This window comes from Cherax quadricarinatus, chromosome 27 (genome assembly GCF_038502225.1).
Source record: "Cherax quadricarinatus isolate ZL_2023a chromosome 27, ASM3850222v1, whole genome shotgun sequence".
Classification (NCBI taxonomy): domain Eukaryota; kingdom Metazoa; phylum Arthropoda; class Malacostraca; order Decapoda; family Parastacidae; genus Cherax; species Cherax quadricarinatus.
In genome coordinates this window covers 29131251-29146632 of record NC_091318.1, presented here as the reverse complement: position 1 = coordinate 29146632, position 15382 = coordinate 29131251, and the positions used below count along the sequence as shown (strand labels likewise).

At 37.8% G+C, this 15382-nt stretch overlaps 1 protein-coding gene across 1 annotated transcript in view; it reads left to right on the top strand.

The window, feature by feature from the left end:
* Positions 1-8937, top strand: part of Nubp1 (NUBP iron-sulfur cluster assembly factor 1) — a 49863-nt gene extending 40926 nt beyond the window's left edge. The window contains exons 8-9 of the mRNA XM_053779997.2: positions 2203-2389; positions 8791-8937. Coding sequence (XP_053635972.1) covers positions 2203-2389; positions 8791-8840 — 237 coding nt within the window. The 3' untranslated portion in view covers positions 8841-8937. The remainder of the gene's footprint in view (positions 1-2202; positions 2390-8790) is intronic.
* The last annotated feature ends 6445 nt before the right edge of the window (positions 8938-15382 follow it).

Here is a 15382-nt window from a genome sequence, read left to right as displayed (position 1 = left end):
TTGAAACCCCTGATGCAATCCCATTTATTCCTCTCCACTGAAACTCTCCCACCCCCTTCAGCTTTGTTGCACTTAAAGCCAGGACATCCAGCTTCTTCTCATTCATAACATCCACAATCACCTCTTTCTTATCATTTGTACATCCACGCACATTCAGACTTCCCACTTTGACAATTTTCTTCTTATTCTTTTTAGTAATTATTACAGGAAAAGGAGTTACTAGCCCATTGTTCCCAGAGTTTTAGTTGACTTTTACAACACGCATGGCTTATGGAGGAAAGATTCTTATTCCATTTCCCCATGGATATAAAAGGAAAAGTAGTAAGACCAAGAACTATTAAGATAAAATCAAAGAAAACTCAGATGAGTGTGTATAAATAAAGATGTACATGTACATGTAGTGTCACCTAAGTGTAAGTAGAAGTAGCAAGACGTACCTCTAATCTTGCATATTTATGAGACAGACAAAAGACACCAGCAATCCTACCATCATGTAAAACAATTACAGGCTTGCATTTCACACTCACTTGGCAGGATGGTAGTAATCCCCTGGGTGGTAGCTGTCTACCAACCTGCTACAGTGATTGATTTGATCGCCAGCTGTCACACAGTACAAGTGCATCAGCTCACTAAGATGATTTGCTAAGTGTGGTTTCTACCTTCATTTACTATTTCACTTACAAAATATTCTGAGATGTAACACCGATACAAGACAAGGCAGTTTTAATCAGTTTATAAATTATTGCAGAAAATGTTACCACACTTTTTGGGTCACCCTGCCTCGATGGGAGACGGCTGACATGTTAAAACAAAATATATATCAAAATTTACTATAAGCACCAAAAAACAAATACGTACTCTGCTTGTAACACCTATTCATGTTGTACCTCATAGCATTGAAAAGGCTCAAGTGTCATAAATGCTCTTAGAACACTGTGTCAAGAATAGAGGTTAAAGGCTCTTGTGAGTATATAGACTTAAAACTAGCCACAGGCATACCACAAATGACTCCAGAAATTGTAATGACATGATTGCAAATAAACCACGGTATAGGCGGGGATTGAACCCGTGGTGAGTGAATCATAAAAGTCCAAACCAATGCATTAGCCACTGGGTCAGCTGGCTACAATAAGATTCAATCCCCACCTATACTGTGGTTTATACCACAAATGGTAAGGAAAAGAGAAATAAAATTAATTTCAAGGAATTTATATATTAGACATTTGGGGATTTTTTTTTTTTTTTTTTTTTAACAGGTCGGCCGTCTCCCACCGACATTTGCTTCAATAATTATAGAATGAATTGCATCTTAACACAAAGGAAAAGATCAAGAGAACCCTTATATGAAGGCCTCTTGAATCAGTGCTTTGCTTCTCCCTAAAGAAATGAATCACCTCAAACAAGACAGAGATACAAATGAGAATAAGGTTGGCAAAAATATTGTGCAAGTTCAGAGAATAGTATGACTTAGGATTTATAAACAAAGAGATATAAAATGCTGTTTATGGTAGTGTTGTCATAGAGAAAAAAGGACAGAAGGTTGTATCTGAATTTGTATATGGTAATGGAAATGCATATAGAGGAATACAGAAGAGGGTAAGATTTTTAGTGCCACTTCAGTTGACTTACGACTGTATGTGGAGACAGTCTTTTCATGTACCATCCTTTATGGTGGTGATAGGGGGTTCCTTGATGTTGAAGGGCTCTTGATCCAAGGGATTGGAGGTACTTTGCCTCTCCTTAGATCAAGCATGACTGCCTCCCAGTCCCCTGATACTGCATAATCCATATGGTTTAGCAATTCACTATAATCGTAGTAATAATAATAATGTAATTAACTGTACTACAAGGAAAAATCATATAGAATATTGTTGACTAAACATCACTAGCAAGTGATAAGCAAAGTACATTTCAATATCAGATTCACATTGATTAAAGTAATTGAGGAATGCTTATTGATATACAGTAAATGTAAATAAATGGTATAAATAATTAAATATTATGGATATGGTGCAAGAGATGTTTGCCAAGCATTTCATATGTTAGAAAGCAGCACTGAATGACCTGTATTGGTTTAGTACTATGTGAATGAAATAATAATAATAATAATAATAATTAATAATGTTGGTAGGAGTCTTTTTAGGCATATCAGTATTGCTAACAATTTTCTCTGTTCTATACTAGAATTTTTTTTTTTTTTAGGCAGAGACAGCTATCTTCCCAGCCACTACAGGAGGAGGTAAGCAGCTAGCAACTGATGCTGGTCTTCCTCTACTGGGTCAACTGCCTCTAGATCCAAGAGTTGCCCAAGCATGTGACCTAGGTCATAATTTTCTGACTGAAGAACCAGATGTACCTGCCACATCAGCTTACAAAGATATTGCAAAAAGTAAGTTGGGCTGTCATATAGAAGTAAATCTTTTTAATAATGCATTAATAATACTTGTAGATAGTAGGTTGGTAGACAGCAACCGCCCAGGGAGGTACTACCGTCCTGCCAAGTGAGTGTAAAATGGAATCCTGTAATTGTTTTACACAATGGTAAGATTGCTGGTGTCTTTTTTTTTTTCTGTCTCTTAAACATGCAAGATTTCAGGTACGTCTTGCTACTTCTACTTACACTTAGGGCACACTACAAATACATGTACAAGCATAAATAACAAAAAAAAGGCACAATACTGTGACTGGAACAATACACAAATAGCCCGCACATAGAAGAGAGGAGCTTACAACGACGTTTCGGTCCAACTTGGACCATTTACAAAGTTCTGAAGTTTGGAGCATTTTACAATGTAGTGGGAGAGGAAGGCATCTACAGAGATGAAGCCAGGACTAAGATTCATACAAGGAAAGTTGTGTATTAGGGAGAATTCAACCAGATGGCAACAGTTTTAGCAGTAGACCAGTCAATAGGATGGCTGTGATCTCTGACGTGACAGAAGAGAGCATTATAGTGTCGGCAAACCTAACACTACAGTATTTTTGTGCTCCCTAAGTCTGTCAGAAAGAGATCGATTAGCTTCTCCAAAGTATTGAAGAGGACAGGAGGAACTAGAAATAGAGTCGACACCAGGAGCATCTGTAGAGGAAGGAGAGGTATGAACAAGATTAGTGCGAAGAGTGTTAGTCTGGCGGAAAGTAAGTTTGATGTCTAAGGAGCGGAGAGAGTTGTTGAGATTAGAAAGACCAGAAATGCATTAATAATACTTTCTGCCTTCCCTACATTTCCAGTCTTTGTAATCTCAACAACTCTCTCCATTCCTCTGACATCAAACTTACTCTCCGCCAGACTAACACTCTTCGCACTAATCTCGTTCATACCTCTCCTCCCTCTACAGATGCTCCTGGTGTCTACTCTATTTCTTGTTCCTCCTGTCCTCTTCAATACTTTGGAGAAACTGGTCGATCTTTCTGACAGACTTAGGGAGCACAAAAATAGTGTTAGGCTTTCCGACGCTAACAATGCTCTCCTCTGTCACGTCAGAGATCACAACCATCCTGTTGACTGGTTTTCTGCTAAAACTGTCTTCCCTACTTCTAACTTTAACAGTCGCCATCTGGTTGAATCTTAGTCCTGGCTTTGTCTCTGTAGATTCCTTCCTCTCCCACTACATTGTAAAATGCTCCAAACTTCAGAACACTCGTGACCTAACCTGATTCCTTCTTTTTTCTTCTTCTCCCTCTTCCCCTTTCCTCTTTCCTTTTTCTCCTATGAGTTGTCTTTCTTCTGCCCTGTGTATTTGTTCCTTCTTTATTTATTTGTTTTTCCCCCTCTCAATGTTCTTGCACTTACCCTCTGTGGGCACCTAGCTCCCTTGCAGTGCTCCTCTTTCTTAGTATTTGACTGGCCCCTCCTACTCTTACTACCTCCCTCCTCCTTCCTCCTCCTTCCTCCTCCTTCCTCCTCCTCCTCCCCCTCCTCCTTCCTCCTTCTCCTCCTCCTTCCTCCTCCTCCTCCTCCTTCCTCCTCCTCCTCCTCCTCCTCCTTCCTCCTCCTCCTTCCTCCTTCTCCTCCTCCTTCCTCCTCCTCCTCCTTCCTCCTCCTCCTCCTTCCTCCTCCTCCTCCTTCCTCCTCCTCCCTCCTCCTCCTCCTCCCTCCTCCCTCCTCCTCCTCCTCCTCCTCCTCCTCCTCCTCCCTCCTCCTCCTCCTCCTCCTCCCTCCTCCTCCTCCTCCCTCCTCCTCCCTCCTCCTCCTCCTCCCTCCTCCCCTCCTCCTCCTCCTCCTCCTCCTCCTCCTCCTCCTCCTCCTCCTCCTCCCTCCTCCTCCTCCTCCTCCTCCTCCTCCTCCTCCTCCTCCCTGAGTGTTATTTATAAAACTATATTGCAGAGGTATAAATATAATTTGTTCATTGCAGTAGCTCTGCCCACTCAGTGATTTAGTGCTTCTGTAAGGTTCTGTATTCTCACTAGTTACTGACATCATAGTTCAGATAAGCATTTGAACTGGAACATCTTTAAAGCAAAAGTTGACCATACACAAGCTTTAACTCCTGGATAACTGTTGCTCTAACTCCTTTAACCTTTTGACTGTCGCAACCCCCAATCCTGAGGTGTCTCCTGGTGTCGCAAAATTTAAAAAAAAAAAATTATTTTTTCTTATGAAATGATAGAGAATCTTTTCCCGATTGTAATGACACCAAAAAAACTGAAATTTGATGGAAAACTGACGGAATTATGCTCTCACAAAGTTAGCGACCTCGGCGCTGTTTACAAATCGGCGATTTCGCCAACTTTGAGCCATATTTTCGGCTAATTCCATTGTTCCAGTCGCCCAAACTCATAGCTATTTCTTTAGAACTCCATTTTTTCTATCGATTGAGTACAAGAAACTGCCCATTTACCGATTTCAACTACCTAATAATGTGGTCAAATTTGCAATTTGGCCAATTTCACGAAAATTAAAAAATATGACAATTTCAAAATAAGGTCCAGAATGAACAATGCAGACATTCCTGGCTCTAAAATAACATTTTCTTTGCTCATCAGTCATGTCTCCAGGCCCCTCTGATACTACTCTTCCTTTCTATTTTGAATTTTTATTCAAACAAAAAATAGAAGACTTACTATTATGCAGACTACTGCAATACTGTAATAATTGTATAAATAACATCAACCCATTCATGACTGCATATTAGAATGGCTAGTTGGACATTTATTGGACAATGGCATCATTTGTTTACTTTTGAACATTGGCAAAAATCAAACATTTCCCCTACTTTGAGCTCCATTTCTAGGTTATTTTTATAGTAAAATCAATCAAAATCACCTCTATTTCTATAATATGTTTTCCATTCTATCAAATGAGACCAAGAAAACGAGAATACAACCATAAATACTATACGAAAATAGACCACAAAGTCAGCATTTTAATTAAAAAAAACGGTCGGAGTTTTTTTTTTCTCATTATGCACTGCATGCTCCAGGATTTTTTTTATATGGTGCACACTGACCACACAGACCCATTCTCTCACATGTGGGCCTACCAGCTTTCTCCTGCTTGATTTAAAGCCGCTAGAATTTATGAGTGTACTGTATATACGTCAAACACGGTACCTCATAAGACGTATATATATGGCCGCGACAGTCAGAGGGTTAAAACAACAGCTAACCAAACATAAGCAATAAGGTATGATTAAGAAAGTTCTACATGCTTCAAACAGTATCAGGCATTCTGTTAACTGGAACAAAAGTGCCTGCTAATACAAGAGGCTAGTAACTGAATCAACATTCAACACCCAAAATAATTTTAGTCTGTCACTGGAACAATGGAGACCCAGTCGTACTGCTAAATATGTTTTCAAGAAACAAGTGTTCCTATACCTATTAGCTCATGGGTATTTCGGCCTAGTAGTTCAGTTGGAGAGATACTATAACAATAATGTAGGTGCACTGTAATATGCCTACTGGCTTATGCTAGGGTGGTCCTTCTCAAATTTAAACCTTTTTAACTATATTGTTGCCTGTCGAATTTTTTAAAGCTACTCAGGTTTTAAGTTTCATAAACTCTCCATTAACTTGGCCCAGTAGGCCAATTACAGTTCTGTATCTAGCTTGTCACCTGACTTATCCCACATATACAGGAGGGCCCTACTTTATGGCCCTTTGCTAATACAGACATTTCAGATTACGTATATCCCAAAAATTTGTTTATATGGCTCCTGATTTGCTATTATGGTGTCTGCACTCCACGCTCTTTCTCTCAGCTTGTTTATATCCTCCTTGACCACCACATCTCTTGACTGTCTGGAAACTTTCCAAAGTTTCAAACATTTTAAAGTTATTACGTATATTATACTGTTTTTTGTGTTACAGTGGCATCTAAAGGTAGTTGTGATTAAAAGAGGAGTCATAAGTACGAAGTTACAAAGTAGGAGCTAAGCCAGGTGAGGGAGTATCTAAGGGGGAAGTACACTCTACCTCAGCGCGAACGAAAAATTGTTGAAAAATTCACAAATTGAGTTAATCATATAGAAAAATAGCTTAACTCTCTGGCAACACAATGGTACCAGAATCATTGTTCTACGACATTCCTACAAGGAATTATGGTCATTTAAAACACCTAGGGTGACGTCACCACCCGCGGCAGGTGTGCTCACCTGTCGTCAATTTTCATTTTTTTTTTCGTGTATTTATTGTATTATTCTTTCTAAGATGATAATTGACGATTTGGCATCATAATACAGTGGGTGGGACTTATCCGTAGACTTCCAGCCAACCAGGAACCTTCTGGCACCATTTTGCTGACATCATGGAAAATTCCAGTCTCGGTGTGGCCGGGGAATATGCTTCAATATAACGCTATTATAGCTTCTACGGCTTATTTATCTATCACATTTGATCTAATATGACATAATAAACAATATAAATAACAAAGAAATATGGTAAATACTCCAGAATGAATAATATATGGCATATTCCCAGAGCGTTCCCTCTGGAATAAAAGACTCCCATCGTCAGGAATGGGCTTCCATTCTCCTTCTTTCACCTCCAGGGTCCTTATATTAAAGAAAACGAACATGGGGTAACTATGATATACACTCGTAATGCTGAGAAAAATGCTATTTTCTCGAAAAAAAAAAAATCGGTGGTCCGGCTGTTTCGTGGATTATCTCGGAAGTAGGTTATTCACATATATATGACTGTATTTTCGTTAATAATAGCAGGAATGCAATGAAATTCACAGAGAACATAAAGGAATGATTGTTTTACAAACAAACAGTTGCCTTTTTGAGATATAATTTGTTTTTGATTTTTGTGAGGGCAAAAGTCAGATATTTGGCTGAATGTCAAAACCACACAAACTTTATTTTTTTTAAGAATGAAGAAAGGATAAATTACAGTTTTGGCAATTGTTATAAATACAGTTTAGCATTGTTTTATGCGTAGATAATGCCAAAACAGCTTCTCCAAGTCCCATTACGAAAATACTGTTCAATATGTATGATTATTAGTAAATAATTTTTATCTCACTTGTTTTTTGAGCTATCTTATTGAAACTTGGTCACATTACTATTGAAAGGTGCTTCTTTACGTACAAAAAAAAAATGAAAAATCAAACGAAAAATAAAAAAGTTCATGTGCTAGCGTAGTATTCGCCCCTAAGAGAGTGTCTCACTTGTGTTGAAGATGCAATAACACAAAGAATGTCACTCTGAGGCACTGAAAATGTCATATATTTACGCTATCATAGACATTTTCAGTAATCCATCTATGACATATTTTGGAAACTTAAACACCCTACATATCACGTATTAGACGGTCAGATGGACATGTACGAAATAGACAGTTGGACATGTATTAGACCATTTAGACAATCAACTGGGAGTGACTGGGTGTATTACCATGAGCCTAGGTGTGTTGCTGTGACCCTGGGTGTGTTGCTGTTATGCAGGCTACTGGAGTAATGTGAAGATAATTTGTTTAGTGTTGTTAGTCTCTCCAAGTTGGATGTCTAATAGGTGTCCAACTGGCTGTTTAATGTGTGTCCACCCAAAACACTGACATTATATATACATTTATGGAGCATTACCCCCAAAATAACACCTTACACTATACATGTATACAGTTATCGCCACATTAATGCAGTAGCCTGCATAACAGTTACCATGAGCCAGGGTGTGTTGTCAGTGATTCAGTCTGTTTGCAGAATTTGTGTGCTCTCTCTCTCTAGTCTGGCAGTTTTCTAAAGTTTCAGATTCACCACTCATTACTATTATGTATAAGCTAACGATGAAAATATTTTAAGGTTAGTAATTTGTGTACTGTACATTCATTTTACTTTCATATAATTTTTTTTAAGCCTAGCTTAATATATACTGTAAAAATGTCAGGCCTTTATGCGTATTTAAAAATTAAAAAAAAGGCGATTCACTTTACGGAAATTTTTGCTTTAAAGCCGTAGCCTGGAACCTAATTGCTGTATAATCGGGGCCCTCCTGTATATGTGTATAGTATATGTATTATCTCTCTCAGGTGTACACTCTGCAATGAGGACTCCAGTTGAGAGTCAGAATACCTGTAGTCTCATTTTCCATTATTGTTTTCTTGTCAATTTGTGGGATTCCCCTTCAGTACTCTGTAAATTTTTGCACAGCAGGCTTCTTCAGTCAAATGCAAGTGATTACAGCACTGGTGTCAGTAAAGTAGACATAAAATCAAGGTGATCAGTCTCCTGTGTTGTAATTGTCTATATTTGACTGAAGAATTCTTGTTTGATGCGCAAGCAAAATGTGTAGGTTTGTACACCATTAATAATATGATCTAAAACAACGTATGAACTTTAATTTTCAGAAATAATCGAGTACTGCAAGAATCAGATGCAGCATGTCATGATAAGGTAAAAATACAGTATTTCCAGTAAACATTTATATGTAAAATGAAAATCATGAACTGAAAAGGAAACTATATATATGGATTAAACTACGTACCTAGAAAAAATTTTGCATTTTCCTTTTATTTCAAAATTCCTTATGGAGATTTTCACATTTTGTTAGTAATTTCTTCCAGTTATGGTCTACAGATTTAGTGATTACTCTTGATAACATTTAAAAAATAAGTGCTAATTCCACAATAATAATGTACTAATATATACCGATGTTCATGGTAAGTGTATCCTTGTGCGTTTAGCACTTTGATTGTAGTAATATTATTATTATGAGGGAGGAGCACTAAACCCATAGGGATTGTACAGCACCTGTGGGGGAGAAGATGGGAGGCATTCAGGCTTAATTCAGGGAATTGGAGCACAGATCCAGTTCCCCAGATCAAGAGCCCCCTCACCAGCAGTTATTTAACCCCTTGACTGTTGCAACCCCCAATCCTGAGGTGTCTCCTGGTGTTGCAAAATTTAAAAAAAAAAAAAATATTTTTTCTTATGAAATGATAAGAGAATCTTTTCCTGATTGTAATGACACCAAAAAAACGAAATTTGATGGAAAACTGACGGAATTATGCTCTCGCGAAGTTAGCGACCTTGGCGATATTTACAAATCAGCGATTTCGCCCACTTTGAGCCCTATTTTTGGCTAATTCTGTTGTTCCAGCCGACCAAACTCATAGCTATTTCTTTAGAACTCCATTTTTTCTATCGATTGAGTACAAGAAACTGCCCGTTTACCGATTTCAACTACCCAATAATGTGGTCAGAAATTTGCAATTTGGCCAATTTCACGAAAAATAAAAAATATGACAATTTCAAAATAAGGTCCAGAATGAACAATGCAGACATTCCTGGCTCTAAAATAACATTTTCTTTGTTCATTAGTCATGTCTCCAGGCCCCTCTGATACTACTCTTCCTTTCTGTTTTGAATTTTTATTCAAACAAAAAATAGTAGACTTACAATTATTACAGTATTGCAGTAGTCTGCATAATAGTATAAATAACATCAACCCATTCATGACTGCATATTAGAATGGCTAGTTGGACATTTATTGGACAATGACATCATTTGTTTACTTTTGAACATTGGCAAAAATCAAACATTTCCCCTATTTTGAGCTCCATTTCCAGGTTCTTTTTATAGTAAAATCAGTCAAAATCACCTCTATTTCTATAATATGTTTTCCATTCTATGAAATGAGACCAAGAAAACGAGAATACAATCATAAATACTATACGGAAATAGACCACAAAGTCGGCATTTTAATTAAAAAAAAAACGGTGGGAGTTTTTTTTTTCTCATTATGCACTGCCTGCTCCAGGATTTTTTTTATATGGTGCACACTGATCACACAGACCCATTCTCTCACATGTGGGCCTACCAGCTTTCTCCTGCTTGATTTGAAGGTGCTAGAATTTATGAGTATATATGTCGAACACGGTACCTCGTAAGACGTATATATACGGCCGCGACAGTCAAAGGGTTAATAATTGGGAAGTGGTAAACCCATAGGGATCATACAATACAGGAGGGTCCTGCTTATACATCAGATTACATTCCGGGCTACTGCTGTGAAGCAAAAATCGCTATAAAGTGAATTATAGCCTTTTTTCACTTTCAAATGCATATAAAAGCCTGGTAACATGTTTACACTATCATATATTAATTATCATCAAAACTAGGGTCATACAGCTATCATACATTAGGCAAGGAATATAGCTAGGCCTAAAAAATTAATATACAGTACACACGTTACAGTGGAACCTCCATACTCAAACTCAATTTGTTTCATGAGGCTGTTCAAATACCGAACAGATTTTTCCTGTAGGGAATAATAATAATTTTTCATCTCTGTTGTGACTAGCCAATTTTCTTTTTGGTTGGCTGTTGTCACTAATATTCTTAGGCCCCATGGTGACTTATTTATACAAACATAAAAAAAAAAATTTTTTTGAAGAAACACGAAATAGTTCAGCACTGAGTGACAGCTGTGGGGAGACCGACGCACATTGTTTGGTCGAGTGCTGAGGAAGCAGTCAACTACTGATTTTTTTTTTTTTTTACAGAACAAAGCGTTCGAATACCAAATTGTTTGAGTTGGGAGTCGAGTACCGAGGTACTACTGTACTTACCTTAAAATATTTCATCCTTAGCTTAGAGTGAGTAGTGAATATATTTATTGTAGGAAGTCTGAATAAATGAATGGGTATAATGAAATTATCATCAAAACTAAATGCTAAACCACCAGGGTCATACAGTGCTGGGTATAATTGAAAACTGCTGCATTAGTGAAACGCTGTAAAGCAGTGTTATAAAACGGGGCCCGCCTGTATGTAGGAAATGGAATTATCATCATAACTAAGCACTAAACCCCATAAGCTGAAGTACTGGTAAGGCATGGGAAGTAATCAAGTTTAATCCCAGAAAAGGAAAGTAATTAAATTTCTTGGCTCAAAGAATCCTTCACCAGCCTCCCTTGATGGAAACAGAAGGAAAAATATTCCCACTAATGAAGTTAATAGATCTAGGGTGGGCTATTTGGATTTGATCTGAGGAAGGAAAGGTTCCATACCCCATGAGGGGTATGAAACTTATTGCATTTATGGGGATGGAGGTAATTTCATTTAACCTGTATTATTATTATAATCAAAAAGAAGCGCTAAGCCACAAGGACTATACAGCGCTGCAGGGCAGGAAGGAAGCGAGGGCATCAGGTGGCAAAAGGGAGATGGATGAGTAATAGGTTACGGATAACAGCAGGGTAGTGGATGGTGAAAGCGTAAAGGGCAGCAAGAGACTGAACTAGAAAGGGCTGAGGGGAGTGCGAAAAGTATCATCAGAGTTTGTGGAGTAAATCAGTCGTTGTCAAGAAGTCAATGAGAGAGTCAGGATTAACCCTTTAACCCTTTGACTGTTTTCGACGTATAAATACGTCTTACGAGCCAATGTTTCTGACGTATATATACTCAATAATTCTAGCGGCTTCAAATCAAGTGGGAGAAAGCTGGTAGGCCCACATGTGAGAGAATGGGTCTGTGTGGTCAGTGTGCACCACATAAAAAAAATCCTGCAGCACACATTGCGTAATGAGAAAAAAAAAACTCTGATCGTTTTTTTGGAATAAAACGCCGAGTTTGAGGTGTATTTTCGTATAGTATTTATCGTTGTATTCGCGTTTTCATGGTCTTAGTTGATAAAATGGAAAACATATTACAGAAATAGAGATGATTTTCATTACTTTTACGATGAAAACGACCTTGAAACTGAGCTCAAAGTAGCGGAAATGTTCGATTTTTACCAATGTTCAAGAGTAAATAAATCACACCACACGTCCAATACACGTCAACTGGGGAGTCTAATATTCTTTCACTAGTACACTGATATTATTTATACCATTTTTACAATAATGCAGTCGTCTGCATAACAGTAAATTTTGTATTTTTTTGTATGAATAAAAAATCAAAATAGAAAGCAATAATAATATAAGAGGGGCCTAGAGATGTGACTAATGAACAGAGCATATGTTATTTTAGTGCCACGAATGTCTACCTTGTTTATTCTGGACCCTATTTTGAAATTGGCATCTTTTTTATTTTGCGTGAAATTGGCCAAATTGCTAGTTTCTGACCACCATATTGGGTAGTCCAAATTAGTAAATGGGAGGTTTCTTGTGCTCAGCTGATAGATAAAATGGAGTTCTAAAGAAATAGCTATGAGTTTGGTCAACTGGAACAATGGAATTGGCTGAAAATTGGGCTCAAAGTCGGCGAAATCGCCGATACGCACATGTCGCCGAGACCGCTAACTTCGCGGGAGCATAATTCCACGAGTTTTCGACCAAATTTCGAACTTTTGGTGTCATTACCATCGGGAAAAGATTCTCTATCATTTCATAAGAAAAAATAATTTTTTTTTTTTCAAAAATTGAGCGACATAGAATGACAGTTTCAGAGAGGGGCCTGAAACAGTCAAAGGGTTAAGGGTCGACAGGCCCTCTCCGAAACTTGTTCTCAGGGTCGGCCAAATTTAAAAAAAAAAAAAAAATTATTTTCTCTTATGAAAAGATACAGAATCTTTTCCCGATCATAAGGACACCAAAAGTTTGAAATTTGATGGAAAACTTACGGAATTATGCTCTCGCAAAGTTAGCGGTCTCTGCGATTTTGCCCACTTTCAGCCCCATTTTCAGCCAATTCCACTGTACTAGTTGACAAAAAACATGAATACTTCGCTAGAACTCCATTTTTTCTATCGAATGGGTGCAAGAAACCACCCATTTATGAAATTCAACTATCCAGTACAGTGGTCAGAATTTAGCAATTTTGCCAATTTCACACAAATTTCAAAAGATGCCAATTTCCGAATAGGGTCCAGAATAAACAAGAAAGACATTCCTGGCACTAAAATGACATTTCCTCTGGTCATTAGTCACATCTCAAGGCCCCTCTTATATTCTTTTGCTATCCACTTTGAATTTTTATTCTCACAAAAAATATAAGATTTACTGTTATGCAGACTACTGCATTAGTGTAAAAAATGGTATAAATATTATTGGTGCACTTGTAAAAGAATATTAGACTCACCAGTTGACGTGTATTGCACGCTTGGCACGATTTGTTTACTTTTGAAATTTGGTAAAAATCGAACATTTCTGCTACTTAGAGTTCAATTTCAAGGTACCTTTCATTGTAAAACCAGTCAAAATCATCTCAATTTCTGTAATATGTCTTCCATTCTATAAAATGAGACCAAGAAAACTAGAATACAACAATAAATACCATACGAAAATACAGTGCAAAGTCGCTGTTTTATTCCAAAAAAATTGTCAGTTTTTTTTTTCTCATTATGCACTGTGTGCTGCAGGATTTTTTTTAGACTGTGCACACTGACCACATAGACCCATTCTTTCATATGAAGGCCTACCAGCTTTCTCCCACTAGATTTGAGGGCGCTAGAATTTAGGTGTACTAGTACGTCAAAAACCCTGGGTCGTAAGCCGTACTAGTACGTCCGAAACCCTCAAAGGGTTAAAGGAGGGTCCATCAGCAAGAAGGGAAGGTAAAGAGAGAGAGTAGTAGAACGAAGACGACGGAGGTAAATTTAACCTGTAGGGGGTCATAAAACACTTAAGAAAATAGGCAGCAATCATATTTGATCCAAGGAAAGGTAGGGTAGTTCCAACTCTTTGGATTAAGTGCCCTTCACTGTCTTGGAGGGCAGGGAGGGGAAGGGGTGGTTGAAGAGCTCTTAACCTGTAGGTTATACATTACTGGTATTACAATCATGGAGAGAGCACTAAACCTGTAGGATTCACATAGCACCTCGAAGAACGAGAGGTAATCAAGTTCAATCTCAAGGAGAGGATTTGGCTTCAATTCCATGTCAAGAACCCTCACTGGCATCAAAGAACATCCCTTCAGAACTCGAGAAATTGTAATATGATTGCAAACAAACCACAGTACAGGTGGGGCTTAAACTCATGGCAAGTGTGTCTTAAAACTCCAGGCCAGTACACAAGCTTAAGACTCATTTGCCGCAAGTTTCAAGCCCCACCTGTACTGTAGTTTATCCCTTCAGGGAAGATTATTACATTCATGGAGAAGCACTAAACCTGTAGGGGTCATACAGCACTGGGAAAATGAAAGGTATTCAGGCTTGATTCAAGGAATTTGAACATATATGTACTTCGTTCCTTACACAGAGCCCCCACCAGCATCAAGGAACCCCTTCAAGAAAGAGGGGTATCATATTCTAAGAACCACTAAACCTATTGATAGTATTAATGTGTTGTATGACCCTTGTAGGTTTAGCATTTGGTTTTAATATTGATAGTATTACATTCATGCGAGGAACTCTAAACCCATAGGGATCATACAGCACCGTGAAACTTTGACACAGCTTTGACCCAGAGAAATAGTTCTAGTTCCTTGGATTAAGAGCCTTTTACTGGCATCAAGGCACCTCCATGAAAGGGTGTTGAAGTCATCAAATGATTGCAGACTAGGAGGCAATCAGTCTGATCTGAAGAAAGGAAGGACTGTCAATTCCTTGCATAAAGAAAATTTTACCAGAGCATCACAGCCTTGTTTAAAGTTTAATGTAACAAATAGTTTACTTTAAAGTTAGCATAGTGAATTAGTTGGTATACCGGAAAAAAAAATAATTGGAAGTACTAAAACTAATAGGGGGCAGACAGTGCCTGAAGAAATGAAGCAATCTGGTTTGATTCCAGGAAGGTAAGGAAAAATCCAATTTCTTGGATAAGATTTTCTTGCTGACATTAAGGAAATTCTTGAAGGGGCTTTAAATATATAATGAGGGCTAAAAATAAAATTATGGATGTTAATTTTTTTATATATATATATAAGCATTAAACTATACAATTTAAGAATTTTTATTCATTTGCTGCACATTCGAAAAGGATATTTTCACGTTTTGTTGCTCACACCTTTAATTATTCTAAAGGTTTAATGCTAATTTTTTAATACAGTAATGCCTTGG